Source organism: Benincasa hispida, chromosome 9, assembly GCF_009727055.1.
Source record: "Benincasa hispida cultivar B227 chromosome 9, ASM972705v1, whole genome shotgun sequence".
Classification (NCBI taxonomy): domain Eukaryota; kingdom Viridiplantae; phylum Streptophyta; class Magnoliopsida; order Cucurbitales; family Cucurbitaceae; genus Benincasa; species Benincasa hispida.
Genome location: NC_052357.1, coordinates 89,132,884 through 89,151,611, shown reverse-complemented (window position 1 = coordinate 89,151,611; position 18,728 = coordinate 89,132,884). Strand labels below are relative to the sequence as shown.

Here is an 18,728-nt window from a genome sequence, read left to right as displayed (position 1 = left end):
GAATAGCTGACTAAACTCTTTAGCCACGAGATTCACCATCCGTTAATTGCCAGGCATTCCACTAAAGACCGATTATTGAACTCTCCTTACCACAAATATATTTCTGTGTCCATCTGATATAACCAATCAACGGTACGATAACCTTTCACAGATGCTTGTAAGTACAGCTGGGCCAATTTACCATTTTGCCCCTGTAGTTACATCTATCTTCTTAAGTACCACTGATCCCTCTAATGAACAATATAACATAGTCCTACTATGTGTGGACATCTCTCGGGCCATGAGAAGGTGTGTGGTGCGACATCGTTCAAGCCCTGGGATTAGCTCTAAAGGGAGCAATCTATCTACTTACCTCTGCTTCAGGGAAGGAGTTGATTGCATCTTGCGTAGCTGAGTTCCCAGCTCCTAAATCAGACGAATCCCCGAAGTAGTAGGTTTGAGTCGGCGACCTAGCCACTTGCACCCATGCAAATTAAAGGACCGCCCTTAAAGGCAAGAGTTCTCAACTCACTCAGGATTGAGGTCATGTTACCTATGGTTATCTTAGTGAAGTGAAATCTTTGTCATGAACGATGTTATATACGATACTTTAACACTTCGTGATCAGCTCTTATACAAACTCTTTGTATAGGACACCCCTGCTCGCACATCCCCACATGAATGATCAGGATCAGATCATCTGTAGCAAGTCACAACACTTGTAACTATTCTACAAAGCGAGTCGTATCCGTAGCATTACCAGGATAAGGTTTCCCTCCTATATCCATGTACTACAGTCCATTTTGGTTATCACTTAAGACATGATCCACTTGCATCATCCCTAACACGAGTTGGTTTGGGTTATATTAGGTGAACCCATGAACCAACCCAACCTATAAAATTTTGCATTTACTCGAACCCAACCCAATCCAAATCGTACGGGTTGGGTTGGATTGGTCGGTTTTTTTGGATTATTGGGTTTTTTGAACACCCCTATTTTTTATTTAGAAAAGTGCCACGAAAAAAAATGTCAAATTTCAATTTATAAAACAAAAAAAATAAACCCAATTTTAATTTTAAAATAGTAAAAAGGACCAAATCAAAACAAAATGATAATAAAAATAAAAATTGGAAAGAAAATACTAAAACCTGAGAACCAAATCGATAATAAATTGATCCAATTAAAACCAATCCAATAGTTTGTTTTATTGGACATTGGTTTGAATCTCTTTTTTATAGGTAAAATTGATTTGTTTGGTTTGATTCTTGATTGACCTTAAAATCGATAAAACCAACTCGACTATCACCCCTAATGCAAACATAAGTGTTGACGATGCTTAACAAATTTAACGACTTTGTTTAAACAAAGTCGATTTGTTTGTTTGTTTGCTTTTTTTTTTTTTTTGACAAAACTTTTTCAGCTACAATTAAGACCTAATGGGATTTAAAGCTAAAGTAATTATTACACGTAACATAATTTAATTAGTCAAGCAACATTATTTTAATCTTGTGGTGTGGATTTGAACCCCTCTCTCTTTAAAAATTATGTTTAGGATCCTTGCACCCACCTACATATAGACGAGGACTATCCTTTCCTAAAAAAAACGTAACAAGAAATTTGCCATGAAATATAATAGGTTAGGGTTTGAGAACTCGTTCAATTGACACGGTTAAATCACCAATTGTTAAATACAAAATTCCATTGAATCATTTGCTTTGATATTATATTAAATCACCAACTGACTCAAATGTTTAAGGTGATTGGTGAATGTAAATTCAATATTACATCATCTAACCGATTTTACTCACATATTTTACAACAATTCTTTAAAAAAAAAGAAAATCATTATCTGTACCTAACTTTAAAAATCCTTTTTCAATTTATAAACTCTTATATATAGTTTCTTTTCATCTTTTATGTTTCTATAATATTATATACTTTTTAGTACAATATTATATTTGATCACTAATACTTATTTTTAATCACAAATTTGGGATCAACCAAAACTTCTTTGGATAGGTAGTACCATACTCCATTTGTTCACAATAAATTTGTCTTCATAAATATTTGTGGATCCCATATTAATGTCAACAGAATCAAAATTAAGTATCAATCTTCATGGTTTATAAATAAATTTGATTAACAATTAAATTATAATGATCCACATGGGTAAAATATTTAGTTAAATCTCAATAATATATTTTAAGATAAAGATTAAATGGTTTAAATTGTAAAAGTACTAAATTTTTGTGATTAAAGGTGTTTTGGAAGTCATTTTCAAGTGTTTAATTTAAAAAATAAGTCATTTTAAAAAGAAAAAAAAAGTTGAAATGTTTGATAACTATTCAAAATAGCTTTTGAAATATATTTTTAACAAATTTTATACAAAATATTTAAATAAAATTTTTTTTAAAAAAAAAAAAAAAAAATTTCTCGAGTTAGTCCAAATGGACCCTAAATTATTAAAGATTAAGAAGTATAAGCTAAAAATACAGTGATAAAAAATGTGTTTTAACCTATCTATATCTTAACAGTACATGAGATATTTTAGATCTAAATTAAACCTATACAATAATTTAAATATCTTTAAAATAGTAATTTTGATTTTTTCTTTAATGGTAAACTAGCTTTAAAAATATTGGATTTGTGTTTTCATAGACAGACATGTGTTCTTTTTTCTTTTCTTTTTTTTTTTTTTTTTTTTGAAATTTCAATGAAATCTTATCTTCAAGTATTTTTTTTTTCTACAACCAAGTTGCAAAATGATGAATATTCAACAAAACATGACAAGACCTTTAAATTTAGAAAACCTAAAGGGAAAGTGACCTTTAAATTTAATGGGACGATTTTCTAAATTTAATGCTACTTAAAAAGGGAAAGTGAGGAGGATTTCTAAATTTAAGGGATTGTTTGGGGTTCTGAGATGATATAAGATGTTTGAAATTTTGATGTGTGGGGAGTTCTGATGTCTAGGGAGTTCTAATGTCTGTGTTTGGGGTGCAGAGTTGTTAGGGTGTAGAAATGTTATGTCTGAGTTCATATGTCTGTGTTTGGGTGTGCAGAGTTGTTATGTCTGAGTTCATCATATGTTAGTGCTATCTGGTTCAATTTTTGTATTGTAAAATAATTTGTCTATACAAACACTACTTTTTTAATCTTATAATTCAATTATTGTATCGATCCTATTTGGAAAATGACATTGATTGCATTTTTTTTATTCTTTCCAATCTCAAGATATGGTATACAGTTCAATTTTGTATTATTCATTCCAAACTTCTCATTAAAGAAAGTCAGATGATTTTACAAAATAGTGTTAATTTAAACCGGATATGAAATTCATTAAATTCATTCCATAGATAAAAAAAATTTAAACCGGATATGAAATTCAATTAAGTTCATTCCCCTCAAAAGATTTTACATAATTTGATGGTCTTATACATAGTCATTTTACAACTTGCTTGAAAAAAATTTGCATCCATATCTAAGGGTCACATGCCACGGGCCATTTGTACATGTCACAAAAAATCAACAAATATATGATACTTATACAATAAGGGACTATGGGAAGTTACAAAATAATAACAAACCAACTTGCAAACATAGAGAACGTAATTAGTTAAATGCTCAACTTGGTATATCTATTCGATGATCTCCTGACACCTCTTAAGCTCCAATTCATATTTCTCTTTTTGTCATTGGACAAGTTTCTCCATTTTACTTTTCTGCCCATCCATTGATGTGCATACAATGTCAAGCATTTTAGATTGGAAGGGAGTCCTCTTGCGCTTCATTCCTCTCGTATCATTACTTGATCTAGTACGCCTACTGATGGGTGTATCTGAGAACACCCCATCCATGCCATCAACTGTGAGTATGTTCATGTCAGGTATTGTTGCTCATTAACCTGTGATCCCAACTGAATATTCTCCAAATGACCATATGTTGTAGATGCTTAATCGTACGAGGTTTCACTGCCTTCACCAGTGGCCATATCCTTCCCAAATATGATTGAAAGCTCTTCATAGTGGGGGAGTGGTTTATGTCTCAAACCCTTCGCATTGGGATGGGACTACAAACAGAAACATATATCATATTATAACATAATATTATATTTGAAAGGGTTCTCCATTGTAAGATAATAATACATTAATGTGTTTTATCTTACCTGAACCCATACATCGAAAACCTCTTTCTCTACTTCCACACATTTGAACTCATCATTCCAACCAAATTCGTTGCATGCATTACTCAGCATCTCAACGATTGCACAATATTGTTGCTTTAAAAATCTAACCTTGCACTCTATTGTTGACAACCCGATGGAACAACTAAAGATCTTTTCGTTAAGTAGACGTTGTAGATAACCAGGCTTGAAGGTTCCATTATCAGCTTGCCAACATGTTTCCACCATGTGCAATAGAGACTCCACTAATCGTGCATCTTCAACCTTCGTCCAAATGTGTTTTGTCATTTTCTCACGTCCTGCCATTTAGCTACATATATACGTACGTATAACTTAATAAAATAAATTGGGCATAGTTAGATAAACAAACTTTTGAGTACAAATAGCAAAGAACGTGTTTCATCATTCACATGAACCAATTAACACAACATCAATTAAGATAATTGAATACGGTAAACTGTTTGAACTGAAAGATAACATAATCTAAAAGAAAAAGGAAGTTATTCATAGTAAAGCAAATTGAACAAGAAACTTTGTGCTCATGATGCTTGTTCCCATTCATCAAACATTCACCAACTCATCCCTGAAATTGGTCCATTCGTCGAATGTTTCAATAAATTGTATATTTTCATCGTCGAGCTCGTTAGATGCAGAATCTTCATCATCCGTTGTTTCGAACGTGGTAGTTTGACCCATCTCCCTTATTATTAGGTTGTACAGCAGAAAACATGATGTTATTCTTCTACATTGGATCTTAACTGGGTAGTAGGACTTCCCACGTAGTATCGCCCAACGACCTTTGAGTACGCCAAATGCTCTTTCTATGCAATTTCTAGCGGATGAATATTTCATGTTGAGAAATTCCCGTGGATTAGTCAGTGCATTTCTAGCACCATGCCATTCTAAAATATGGTACCGTTCTCCCCTATATGGTGCCAAGAATCCCTCGACATTAGGATATCCAGCATCACATAGGTAATAATAACCTAGGCATGGTATACAAAAAATTAGTTGGCAAACTATTTGCTCTTAAATTCAGACAGTGCAATCACAAAAGTCTATACCCTTGGGAACCTTCAACCCATGCGATCGAGAAATTGCATTCCTAAGCACTCTAAACTCGGCTGTAGACCATTCCCACCCTGGTAGCACAAAAATATAAACTCATCAGTTGGAGAACAGACGACAAGCGCATTTGTGCCAATCTCACCTTTCTGGGTACGATAGCGGGGACAATCGACTGCACTTACATTGACCTTGATGTATGTGTCATCCAATGCACCCAAATAGTTCTATATGGGATCATACATTGACAAAGGGATAAACATTTTCTAGTTTCCTAAAAATCTAGAACCTAATATTTAACTGGGAGTGGAATTAAAATTGTTGTAATATCTCAAACCATTTCCACCTACTGTGAATGCAGTCACTTGTGATAGGCTCCGGATTTTCAGTAGTGACTCATGAAGTTGTAGTACTGCGGTCAGAACGGACCTAAAATGCGTTGAAACAATTTCACCAGACCGTGCAAACTGTCATCCAACTACTCAGTTCTTAACATCGTGCACCAAAATATGGAAGAAAATTGCCACCATCTCTTGGAAATCGATGCATTATATAGGTGTCAGACGATCGATTTTTCTAAGCATGTTATAGAGGATGACAAAAGTCTGTCTATCCATTCACGTGCTTTCACGACAGTAGATGTCATTCTCATATATAATTTGAAAGAAGTTTAGCTGTCTAATTCGATGTCTAATGTAGGAGGGTTGGTTCTCTATTCTATGATGGTCATCTTAGTATGGCTCTCCTAACATTATTTCATGCAAATTTATCACAGGAAGAATGTGTCATAAACTATCATCCTAACGACTAAGCAATAGAGTAAGAAACAATTAAGCACACAACATCGTCCGAGCACAGCGCTTAAGGACCCAAGTTAATAAAGAAACATTACCCATCGGGTACCCCAACCCCAACTTAATTGATATATTGTCCCCAATGTATCTCTAAAATCGGCTGTAGACCATTCCCACCCTGGTAGCACAAAAATATAAACTCATCAGTTGGAGAACAGACGACAAGCGCATTGTGCCAATCTCACCTTTCTGGGTACGATAGCGGGGACAATCGACGCACTTACATTGACCTTGATGTATGTGTCATCAAATGCACCCAAATAGTTCTATATGGGATCATACATGTGACAAAGGGATAACATTTTCTAGTTTCCTAAAAATCTAGAACCTAATATTTAACTGGGAGTGGAATTAAAATTGTTGTAAATATCTCAAACCATTTCCACCTACTGTGAATGGCAGTCACTTGTGATAGGCTCCGGATTTTCAGTAGTGACTCATGAAGTTGTAGTACTGCGGTCAAGAACGGACCTAAAATGCGTTGAAACAATTTCACCAGACCGTGCAAACTGTCATCCAACTACTCAGTTCGTTAACACTCGTGCACCAAAATATGGAAGAAAATTGCCACCATCTCTTTGGAAATGATGCATTATATAGGTGTCCAGTACGATCGATTTTTCTAAAGCATGTTATAGAGGATACAAAGTCTGTCTATCCACACGTGCTTTCACGACAGTAGATGTCATTCTCATATATAATTTGATAAAGAAGTTTAGCTGTCTAATTCGATGTCTAATGTAGGAGGGTTGGTTCTCTATTCTATGATGGTCATTTAGTAATGCTCTCCTAACATTATTTCATGCAAATTTTATCCAGGAACGAATGTGTCATAAAACTATCAAATCCGTAACGAACTAAGCAATAGAGTAAGAAAAACAATTAAGACACAACATCGTCCGAGCGACAGCGCTTAAGGACCCCAAGTTAATAAAAGAAACATTACCCCACGGGTACCACCAACCCCAACTTAATTTGATATATTGTCCCCAATGTATTCTAAAATCGGCTGTAGACCATTCCCACCCTGGTACACACAAATATTTAAACTCATCAGTTGGAGAACAGACGACAAGCGCATTTGTGCCAATCTCACCTTTCTGGGTACGATAGCGGGGACAATCGACTGCACTTACATTGACCTTTGATGTAGTGTCATCCAATGCAACCCAAAGTTCTATAATGGGATCATACATTGACAAAGGGATAAAACATTTTCTAGTTTCCTAAAAATCTAGAACCTAATTATTTAACTGGGAGTGGAATTAAATTGTTGTAATATCCTCAAACACATTTCCACCTACTGTGAATGCAGTCACTTGTGATAGGCTCCGGATTTTCAAGTAGTGACTCATGAAGTTGTAGTACTGCGGTCAGAACGGACCTAAAATGCGTTGAAACAATTTCCACCAGACCGTGCAAACTGTCACCACTACTCTCAGTTCTTAACATCGTGCACCAAAATATGGAAAGAAAATTGCCACAATCTCTTGGAAATCGATGCATTATATAGGTGTCAGACGATCGATTTTTCTAAGCATGTTATAGAGGATGACAAAAGTCTGTCTATCCATTCACGTGCTTTCACGACAGTAGATGTCATTCTTCATATATAATTTGAAAGAAGTTTAGCTGTCTAATTCGATGTCTAATTGTAGGAGGGTTGGTTCTTCTATTCTATGATGGTCATTTAGTAATGCTCTCCTAACATTATTTCATGCAAATTTTATCACAGGAAGAATGTGTCATAAACTATCATCCCTAACAAATAAGCAATAGAGTAAGAAAACAATTAAGCACACAACATCGTCCGAGCACAGCGCTAAGGACCCCAAGTTAATAAAGAAACATTAACCCAACGGTACCCGAACCCCAACTTAATTTGATATATTGTCCCCAATGTATCTCGAGTTAAGCTCTATGAAATTTTTTTTTTAAAAAAAAAAAACAAGGGAACAGAAAACCTCCCCTGTAAACGTTTACATGCACAAGAGGTGCGGTAGGAGGGTAACTCCATCTAATTCTTCTTTCTTCTTCAGGACCAAGGAGAGGGAACCTACAAAAGAAAAAACAAAAAAAATCCAAAAAAATGGAAAACTAAAAAAAAAAAAAAAAAAAAAAGAAGAAGAAGAAGTTAGCCAAAAACTAAAATAAAGGAAAAAACTAAAAAAAAAACAATGAAAGGAAAGAAAAGAAAGATACTACTAAGGGCAACAAAAGATGGAAGTGGCAATGGCTAGCCATCAATCTAAGTCAGGCGAATCCGACTCTCTCTGTAGGTTTCATTGAAATTCGATACTAACGTAGTAAAGACAGTTTCACTCACATATGAAGTTAACAATCCTCTCTACACACCTAGCCCGGTGGGTAGCCTCAGAGCTTAGCCTTAGTGCCTTGATTGCCATCCTGAGAACTTTGTCACTCACCGACTCCTTCTCGATCGGTATATCGTATTGATCTTGGAGATCAGCATGGGGAAGCTCCTCGTCAGGAATCTCCTCATCGTCGTGCTCCTCCGTACCACGACCATGGAATGTAGCTATAGTGGTCCTGGAAATGGGCTCCCGGCTCCTCATCCTCTCTTCGTCTATAAGGATCTCCACCCTTAACCTACGGTATAACTTGATAATCAAGTTGGGTACCCTAGGCTACCCGTAGTGGAACTATTGCATTGTATGTCCTAAAACTCGCAGTTTGTAAGATTAAACATATTCTATTTTCAATAAAGATGTCATTGAGGTTTTATTCAATAAAACTTTTATTAAATATGTAAATTGCACTAAATGCAATAAACTAAGGTCCATAACTATTACATCAGTACTTGGACTTTATATGGAGACATAAGAGTGGATCAAGTTCAAGTAGATAGCCAAAACAATATATAAGTATACGGATAATGCTTGCTACTTTGTTTTGGAAACACTATTGGATGCGGTCCACTTTGTATTTCATCCTGAATCGTTCATGTGGAGACATGCAAGTGGGGACATTCTATGCAAAGAGTTTGTATAAGACCAGACCAAGAAATAAAGTCACTCATACTTTATAACACTGTTTACTGTTTAAGATTGACTATTTCAAAGCAATGACCTAGGTATCGTGACTTTAATCCTAAACTAACTATGAACTCTTATTTATTCGGGATTATCCTTAAATTTTCATGGGTGAGAGTTGGCTCAACAGCGTCGGCTCAATAAGCCTCCCATTTTAAAGATAAAATTGGCTAGATAGCTTGGGACATAGGGTGCAAGACGAAATTCACTATTACCAGCTTTTAGGAATAGCAGAGAGGTGATTCTCTTAAGTACTGACTTCGGGTGTTGAACAAGGGGTCCCACCCTCTCATTGGCCTCAAAAGGACTCGGTTTGGTGATTGGATCACAAACAATTTCTCATTAGAGGATCAGTGGGACTTAAGGAACAAGATGTAATCTCGGGGGTAAAACAACTTTTGACCCAACTGTTATTACGAACAACCTGTGAAGGATTGACTTACTAGTTATATCGAGTGGACAGAAATATATCTACAGTGATGGAAGTGCAACTATTGGGCTTTAGTGGAGTGATCCAGTAGCTAACGAATGTTGATTAATTTGATTTAAAGAGTTTGGCCAGTTAATCTCAAATTATTGGAGCCCATGATCTTAGGTCCATTAGATCCCTCTACTAGCACACAAATAGACTAAACCTTAGAATAGTGTGATGAGAGAATTTGAAAAGTTCAAATTTGAATTAAGGGAATCAATAATTATATACGATATAATTACATGTTTAAGTATCGAATTAAACGAAATTGGAAAATTAGATAATATTTAAGTATGATTTAAATATTTAATTATATGAATAGGGATTCATATTTGTGGAATTGGTGATTTAATAATTTAATATTAGATATTAAATTATTTAACTTAATTTGAAATTTATAATTTCAAAATGACATTGATTTTAATGTAAAATCAATTTAGAAAATGAATTTTATATGTTGAACTAATATATTATAAAATTGATTTTTATTTTTATTTTTATTTCAATTGAATTTTGAATTCAAGATTCAATTTTATTTTAAAAACAAGAGTCAATTTTATTTTAAAATGAAAAATGAAACCCAAAGCGAGTTTTTCCAACCCTTTCTACTTACCATTCCACTAATCTTTTTGAGAGATTAGTGTCAAATTCTCAAGATTTGGAGTTGCATGTATTGGTTAAAAAAAAAAAAAAAAAAAACTCAATTTACTGAGTTGAGTGAGACATGCAATTTGCAATTTTCTGGTTTTATGATAAAGAAGGAGTTCTTCATACCTTGAGAAATATAAAAATAGAAAATTGCTTCTCTAAAATCCTCCCTAAATTTAATTTCATTTTGGATCTCACCATCTAATCTAGGATCCAAGAGAGTAGTATGGAAGATCAAGTTGTGGTCTACAAGCATTTAGAGTGAAGATTAAAGTTGGATTTGAAGACTGAAGAATTCTTCAAAGGTATATCTTCAAAATCTTACTTTTAGTTTTATGAACATGCTTGCTCGTTATCTAAAATTAATGGAATTAGAATGCTTAATGGTCCTGATTGTTTCCGCTAATTGCATGTTAACTCCATCAATTGGTATCAGAGAATAATTTAAGCACTTAATTCGTGGTAATTTTAGCTTGATGGGTGATTTTCATAGGTTGTATGAAAATGGGAGCTGATATGGATAATTCCATTTTTTACATTAAAATTTTCTTCAACTCAATGATAATTGTTGTAATTGACTCTTTATTTATGGGCCTTAATGTGGGATTAAGTGTCTGTAAATTTGTTAGAGTCAATAGAGTTACAATTAGGTTGTAATTGAAGAAAAAAGCAAGATAATGTCAGCTGCAGAAAACAAGGGATGAAACTACTATCAAGCAGTGTTGCAACATTGTTCTTCAGACAACCCAGAAACAAGCATTTCCCCGCGATGTTGCAACTCTGGAATGAAGCGTTGCAATGCTATTTATCCCAACCCAGATGGTGCGTGCAATCCAACAGACAGTTCAAGTGAATTGGTTCGGCCAATTCGGGTCTTAGAGGTCCAGTTTAGCCCAATTTTGGCCAATTCAACCCTTTTTGGAGCTTGGAGGTCCAGTCAGAGTGGTTCGGATCCGATTCGGGAAGTCCATAAGCAGTTTAAAGAAATTTTTAATTATTATTGTAACAATTTAGGTTGTTTGCTTGCTTGAAATGGCAAAATTGGTTCATATCAGTGTATGTTTAATTATTTATGCATTATGAATATATGTTATAATTAAATAAATCTTGTATGTGTATATGGTATGCCATGTAGATTTAAAATCTCACCATCGGAAGCATGTAGCATGCATTGAAAGTATGTTATAAAAGGTTATAATATATAGTATACATGTTTAGGGTTTCAAGTGTTTAATATAAAGTGTTATATTAAATCCTGAAATGCTTGAGGTAAGTTATGGATAGAAAGCATGTCTAAAGCTTTATAAGTTGTTATAAAAATGGATTAGACATTTAAAATCCATAACAAAGATAAGATTCATGCTCACCTAGGGTTAACAAATAACAACTTATTTTAATAGTTAAAATAGGTCGTCATCTTTCAAAACTTTGGTTACAAACTCAACTGGTCTATAATCCTATCTAAGGCTAGAGGTATTTAAGTTGATAGTTTATGGAACATCTCTTATCTAGGGCTTATAGCCGCATAATTGAGCATTGTTAACCTGATTTTATGAGCATGTGTGAGTGATGTGAGTTTTAAAATTGGTTTATCACCTAGACATCGTAGGTTAAATCTAAATATAAACGTTATACTTGGAAAATCACCTAGACGTAGGTTGTTTTATTAGTCAGAGTATACCTAAGTAAATATTTACCCAAAACAAATAGAACACTTTAGTGGAAGATTAATAACATATACGATATTTTGCTCTTAGCTCTCACGTCCCTAAGAGTTCACATCGTGAAATTCACGCTCGGCTTCGTGTCACCCTGGGAGTGACCTTCATTCAAAAAGTGTTTGCATGGGTCAATAGCAAGGTGAATAGGGGAAGTAGCTCATAGTAAGTAGGTAAAGGATGTGTGTTAACATATCCTGCAGTCTCTTCTATTAGTTTGGATCATGAGATTTCTATGTTGTGTCTGTTTTTTTGTTTTTATGCGACATAAGCTAGTTGTTTTACAATGGTTATCCCTTCGGAGGGTTGTAACATAGGATTCAGAACAACACAAACTCCAGAAATTGATAAGATTTCTTAGGTCTATTCTCAATCTTGACTTTCCAATTTGATAGCATCATTGAGACCGACCTTTTAGGTCTGAAAATGGAGGGTTAAGACTTACAAAAGTTACCAAGTGTTAGTAAGTTCTTGACCAAAAACGGTAACTAAATGACTATAGAAATAAGAGTTATTCTGGAGTTAGTATTTAGTCAAGTATGTCAAGAGTATTTGATTGCCCCTTGGTAGCATCTATTCTGACTCACTAAAGTATTGTTATAAATAAATAATGAATTTTTGGTACATTATTATCTTTGCTAAAATTTGTTTGGATTTGAATAGCAATTTTCTAATTAGAATTTGTTTATGTTTTCAGCATATCAAATTCTAATAAATTACTTGCTTCCGATAAATATAACGGTCTTGATCTTTCAACATCAAATAGAAACATGAATGTCATAGATGAGGAAACTAAGAAAGCACAAAAAAGTAAATATGATTTACTTGTAATTGAGACATGTTTAGTGGAAAATGATAAAAGAACTTGGATATTAGATTCAGGTATCACCATTTTGTTGGGCCGAGAGAATCTTCATCACCCACGACCTCTAACCAAACAAAAATTATTTCTAAAATCACCAGACCATTATTTATACTACTAATAGCAGAAGTGGCAAGCTCGGGGTCAGACCATAGAGAGGCCAAGACTTAAATCACTCTTAAGCTAAATTTGACTATGGAAAGCAGTAAAAACGGGTGGTTTTGGTTTTGGATAAAATAAAAACATGCAAGAAATTAAAATACAAAGGATAAATGTAATCTAGGATTGGAGTCTATCTAATTTCTCGAGTAAGAGGGAGAATTCTATGCAAATCTATCATAGAGTTCATTAATTAAATAAATATTTCATTCTATGCATGCAAACAACTAAATCAAATTGATTTAACTAGCCTCTACAAAGGCCAACAACTAATTAAAACCAAATCAATCAAGCATCTTAAGCTTTAATTAAGGTTGAAAAGTCATTCCCTAATTAAACTATATGCTTTTAATTCTATTGGGTTTGATAGCGTCTATATAGAAATAAAATTCATATGCATGAAGATTGAGGACTCAATTGTGTTGACTAATTGATTGGACAATCTAAGTCAATTAATCAAATTGTTCTTTGAACCTAGGTTGAACATGCATTACTGAGATTCTAATCCAGCCTATAAATCTATGCATCCACATTCAATTCTATTGCTACCAAGGTAAATTCAAGCATAGACGAACACAAATTAACTAGCAAAGACATGCAATTATGATAGGGTCATCAATCCAACACATAAATGCAAATCTAAATTAGATCAAGATTCAAAGAAATCATAGAATTAAAGAATATGAAATTTAATTAAAGTAATCTAAAGAAATTAAACATAGAAACCTCTTAATCAAATAAATTAGATAGAATTACCTCATAAATTTATTGACAAATCCAAGAAGAAAATCCGATCCATCGATTACAACCCAAAATAAAATAAAAATCTATCATAAAGATACTGAAAAGATAAAGGAAAATGAAGAACAAGGAGCCACTCCTCGGGCTCCATCAAAATCGGAATCCCCTTTTACCTAAATTGAAGAGAAAAATATATAAAAATTGGGTGTAGCTTTGCAATGCTCTTGGGAGCGTTGCAACTCTCTTGTCGACAGTAGCCTCCTAGCGTTGGAGTAGAGTTACAGCTTTGGTATGACGCTGTCTTACGCGCGTGCATTGGAGGCACCCCGTCAAATCCCATAGCGTTGCAACGCTCTTAGGTATCATTGCAATGCTGCCATGTATCCATGCATTCTACCTTTCAACGTTGTACGGGAGCGTCGAGTGAGGGTTGCAACACTCCAATCAGGGGTATTTTGGTCATTTCTCCTCATTTGAAGCCAAAATGCTCAAATTACCTCCAAATTGTTTCAAATTAACCCTGTTTAACTCTAAATGCTTGGTTCTACCCCTTGGCCACTTAACAACTACAAAATAGGATAATTAACATTAAAAATTCATTTACGAGCCTAAATTAAGTTAGGAATTATAGCTCTTTTTGGGAGTTGTCACCCTCATAGACAAGAGTTCACAACTCACTCAGGATTAAGGTCAAGTCATCTATGGTTATCCTAGTGAGATGTTAATCTCTTCAAATAACGACGTTATGAAGAGAGACTAATCATTCTGTGACCCGGTCTTATACAAACTTTTTGTATAGAATACCACCACTCACTTGTCTCCGCGTGAATGATCAAGATCAAATCATTTGTAACATTTTACAACTACTGTAACAATTACAAAGTACGTTGTATCCGTAATGTCACTAGGATAAGGTATCCAAGCTTAACCATATATTACAAACCATTTAGGTTACTACTTAAACATGATCCACCTATATGTCAACCACATACATGTTTAAGTTACATAAAATAACCTTGGATCTTAGTTTATTGGAGTGGGTTAATGCAAACTAAATGTAAAATAAAATAACATCTTATTTTATTAAATAAATACTTTGTATATAAAATTTACAAACTACGAAATCCACGAGATTTAGGGTATCAACTTCAACACTTAGACATAAGGAGAGATCAATAATTTACCTAAATATATTTACCAATTATTTTTTTAAAAAAAAAATCATTTACCAACTATTTCTTTAAAAAAAATTATTTACCAACTATTTTTTAATTTATTTACCAAATATTTTTTTAATTTATTTACGAACTATTTTTTAAAATTTATTTACCAACTATTTGTTTTAAAATTTATTTACCAACTATTTTTTGCAAAACTAATTTACCAACTATTTTTTGGAAATTTATTTACCAACTATTTTTTTAAAAAAAATTATTTACCAACTATTCTTTTTTTTTATTAATTTCATTGAAAAAATAAACCTTGAAAAACATATATAAGTATGGTAGAAAATAGCACATATCATTCAACCATGTTTGTGATTATTTCATTCAAAATCCAACTTAATCATTAGTTACGTAAAAGTTAAAAAGAACCGAAAGGATTAGTGTCATCAAATTAAACTATTGTTTTAAATAGAGTGATGACACTTAAATGTTAATCTTAAAAAAACCAAAATCTTATAATTTAAACTAAAAAAAAAACCAACTATTATATGATTTTGGCCAATTTGTGGAACATAGATTAACCTTTTTTAAAACTATTTTTCCCCAAGGTTAAAATTTACATTTTGCACAAATCTAACAAAATAATGATTTATGAAATTTTGCACATTAAATTAAAAAAAATGGCAAATGAAAGTGTTTAAAACTTTTGTACTTTAATGATGCCTAAAAATGAAATATCAAGCTTATTTTATGGGTCAATCATACATTTTAGTTGGTACGTTTTTGTACATTTCAAGTTATAAAAAATAACATCGTAGAAAAATATAAATTGAAGATTCTTCTCATATTGTAGCAATTAAATTAAAAATTGTAATTTCATATTAAACATGTATTATACTCACACTGAATAGTATATAAAATAACAACTATCTATAAGCAAATAATAATGTCATCAACAATGTCCAAGTACATGTGAAAATAAATAAATGTAAATAGCAATGACCCACAATCGCAATCTATGAGAAATAGTTTACCAAAATTTATAGATAAATATTGGATTATAAATAAATTTACTCTGAATGTAAAACTAACGAACCTCAAACTAATAGGAATGAAATGTGGAAATGTGTAATTAGTTTGGGTCCTACAAAAAAGAAAACAAAGTATATTTAGTTTAGAATGAAGGTAAATGCAAATGAAATAACAATTAAACATATTACAACTTACCTTTTGATTAGGTTCGGAGTGACTAGAGGTCGAAACACCAAGAATATGGGGAGGTACATCAAAGATGTTATCTAACAAAAGTAATATACCACGTTAATGAAATATCTTATTTATTATAAAAGAAGGAAATGAAATTGTACTTCTTTTAACACAATCGTTTGATTCGTAACCACCCTTATATAAATGTAAAAACATTGAGGAAGTAGGGAGTAACAAAAAAGTTACAAAAGGCAAACCATCCAAATTATTGAACTCGGAAGTGAGAAGAAAAAAAAGAAGAAGGGAAGATGGGAAGAAGGATTCACCAACAAAGTGTATTAGAGTAGCCAATGAAGATTTCTCACAAGAATGTGGAAGAGGAAGACATGTATAAATAGAAAATATAGGGTTGGTCGGGGGAGTGCACTTATGTGCACCTAACCTCATTAAGTTTAAATAATGAGTTCATTAAACAGAAAACAAAGAGTATAAAATCAAAATTAAGTAAAGCAAGTAGGATCAAGTCAATATTAAATGGGTGGTTGAGTAAATTATTAAATATTATTCGATGAGTATTGCATTAAATAAAATATAATATATCACACAGAATTGTAAAAAAAAAAAAACCAAAAAAACAAACAAACAAACAGAGGCCTCAAAGATATGATTTTTCTCTTTCATTTTGAAGAAAATTGAACTCCAAAAACAAAATCAACATATGAAAAAAAAAAAAAAAAACAGATTTCAATTTCCAAAGTAAAAAAAAAAAAAAAAAAATCAAAACATAAACAAGAAATTTCAACTCCAATAAACAAATTCAACATCAATTTCAATGTATGGACAAAAAAACTAATAAAAGATGATCATTAATTGAAAACAATTTAAACAAAAACAATAACAGATAACTAGAAGTAGAACAAAAAACAAAAAATAAGATGATATAGATGGATATTTTTTTAATAATACAGATCAACGCACAAAACAAAAATAAGAACAGAGAATGAATTGACGGAAGCGAAAATGAGAACATGAATTTTAAATCGAACTTAGATATTTTAATATGAATTCTGGAAGACAAATAACATATTGAAAAAATAAAATAATCATCATTTGGAAAAAAGAATAGAAGATAAACCTATTGTAGGGAAGATTGAACTCCTTCAGCACCCAAATTTGAGGAAGAGTAAAAAAAGACAAGTGACGAGTTTATTATTGGAGCGGCGAGAGGAGATCTATAAAAAAAAAAGAAGGAAAACAGTGGCTTGAATCGAACCAATGAAGGCTGTGAAGACACAGTAAAAAGGAAAAAATACAAGGAACCTTTAATATGGAAATCGAAACCCAAAAATCCGAAAAAATCATATGTAGTAGATCCTAGAAAAAATCATGAAAACAACCCTAGAAAAATATACAGAGAAAAGCAAAGAATAATTCAACAAGAAACGATCCACGATAGAGCAAAGAATGATTCAACAAGAAACGACCCACGATCGAGCGAGAAGAGAATCTGAGGAAGAAAAACAGAGGAGATAAATGGACGAGCTAGACAAATGAAGAAGAGAGAAAATGAATTACACTTGAAAAGGAGTAATGTGAAGAGATGGGTGAGTGAGAGAGAGAAACGACATAGAAGAGTTAAGAGGAGAGTTATTGAGGGTGTTGAGAAAATGCACCGATTTTAAATGGAGTTGAGAGGGAGTAAAACGTTGAGTTAAACTCATCGTTTTTGTTTTATCAATGAGCCAAACATTAAGTGGGCTTTTTTTGCCCGCCCCAACGCAACTCTCCCAAAGTTACCAAACAACCTGGGTTTATTTCATATGTGAAGGCCCAAGATTTAAGGCACAAAATTGGGTAAAATTAGGTTTTGTTTTTAGGGCTAACGAGAGAAACAACAAATTTTAAAGTTTCATTTAGAAAAATGGCAAAAAAAGTTTCAAAATTATAAAAATAGCAAAACGAATTTATATAATAAAAAAATACTAATTAATAAATGACAAAACTACCATAAAACAACAAAATTAAGTACAAATGAAAATGCAGAGATACATTGTATAAAAAACAACACGAATACCAAAAATACACTCTACCTAGACATTCTAGAACCACAAATACATAGTATCTAAACATTCCAAAAACAAAATTAAAAATCACCCAATATGGTATATGGTCCTTAAAAATCACCCCGGTAAGGAATCTCATCTGTGTCCATTTTGCTCATTTGATCTTGAAAGCCAGCTTTAAACACTATCAATCCAAGAATATCATTGTTGAAAATGATGTTCAAAGTAGAAACAAAAGCAGAAAACATGTGTGCAAGCGAAAAAAGGTCGGCAACTTGGTGAGGGTGGTCGTTAAAAGTTAGCCAAGATGATGGAATTCAAAAAGGAGTTGCTAAACCAACAATCGAAGACATGAGATTGCAAAGGAGAGATTGAGATTTTGGGGCCAACTAAGTGAACACGATAAGAAATGAGATTTAGGGTTTTTTATTATCTTCTTTTAATAAATAATAATAATTATGATAATAATAATAATAATCATAAGAATACTAATAATAATATTATTATTAATATTAATATTAACAATAATAATAACTTGAAAAATATATATATATATAC

General features: G+C 32.7%; 1 protein-coding gene across 1 annotated transcript; it reads right to left on the bottom strand.

The window, feature by feature from the left end:
- Positions 1–3,932: 3,932 nt before the first annotated feature.
- LOC120084991 (uncharacterized protein At2g29880-like) lies at positions 3,933–4,469 on the bottom strand. Its single transcript, XM_039040806.1, has 2 exons — positions 4,146–4,469; positions 3,933–4,049 (listed from the first exon to the last, which is right to left on the bottom strand). Exons 1-2 carry the CDS (start codon positions 4,467–4,469, stop codon positions 3,933–3,935), a joined length of 441 nt encoding a protein of 146 aa, XP_038896734.1.
- Positions 4,470–18,728: the final 14,259 nt, after the last annotated feature.

What these genes read in the sequence shown, in the direction of transcription:
- LOC120084991 (XM_039040806.1), bottom strand. Translation starts at nt 4,469, where the DNA reads ATGGCAGGACGTGAGAAAATGACAAAACACATTTGGACGAAGGTTGAA. An exon ending in TTTTCGATGTATGGGTTCAG is followed by an intron (nt 4,050 to 4,145) that starts GTAAGATAAAAC and finishes TTCTGTTTGTAG; the next exon opens with TCCCATCCCAATGCGAAGGG.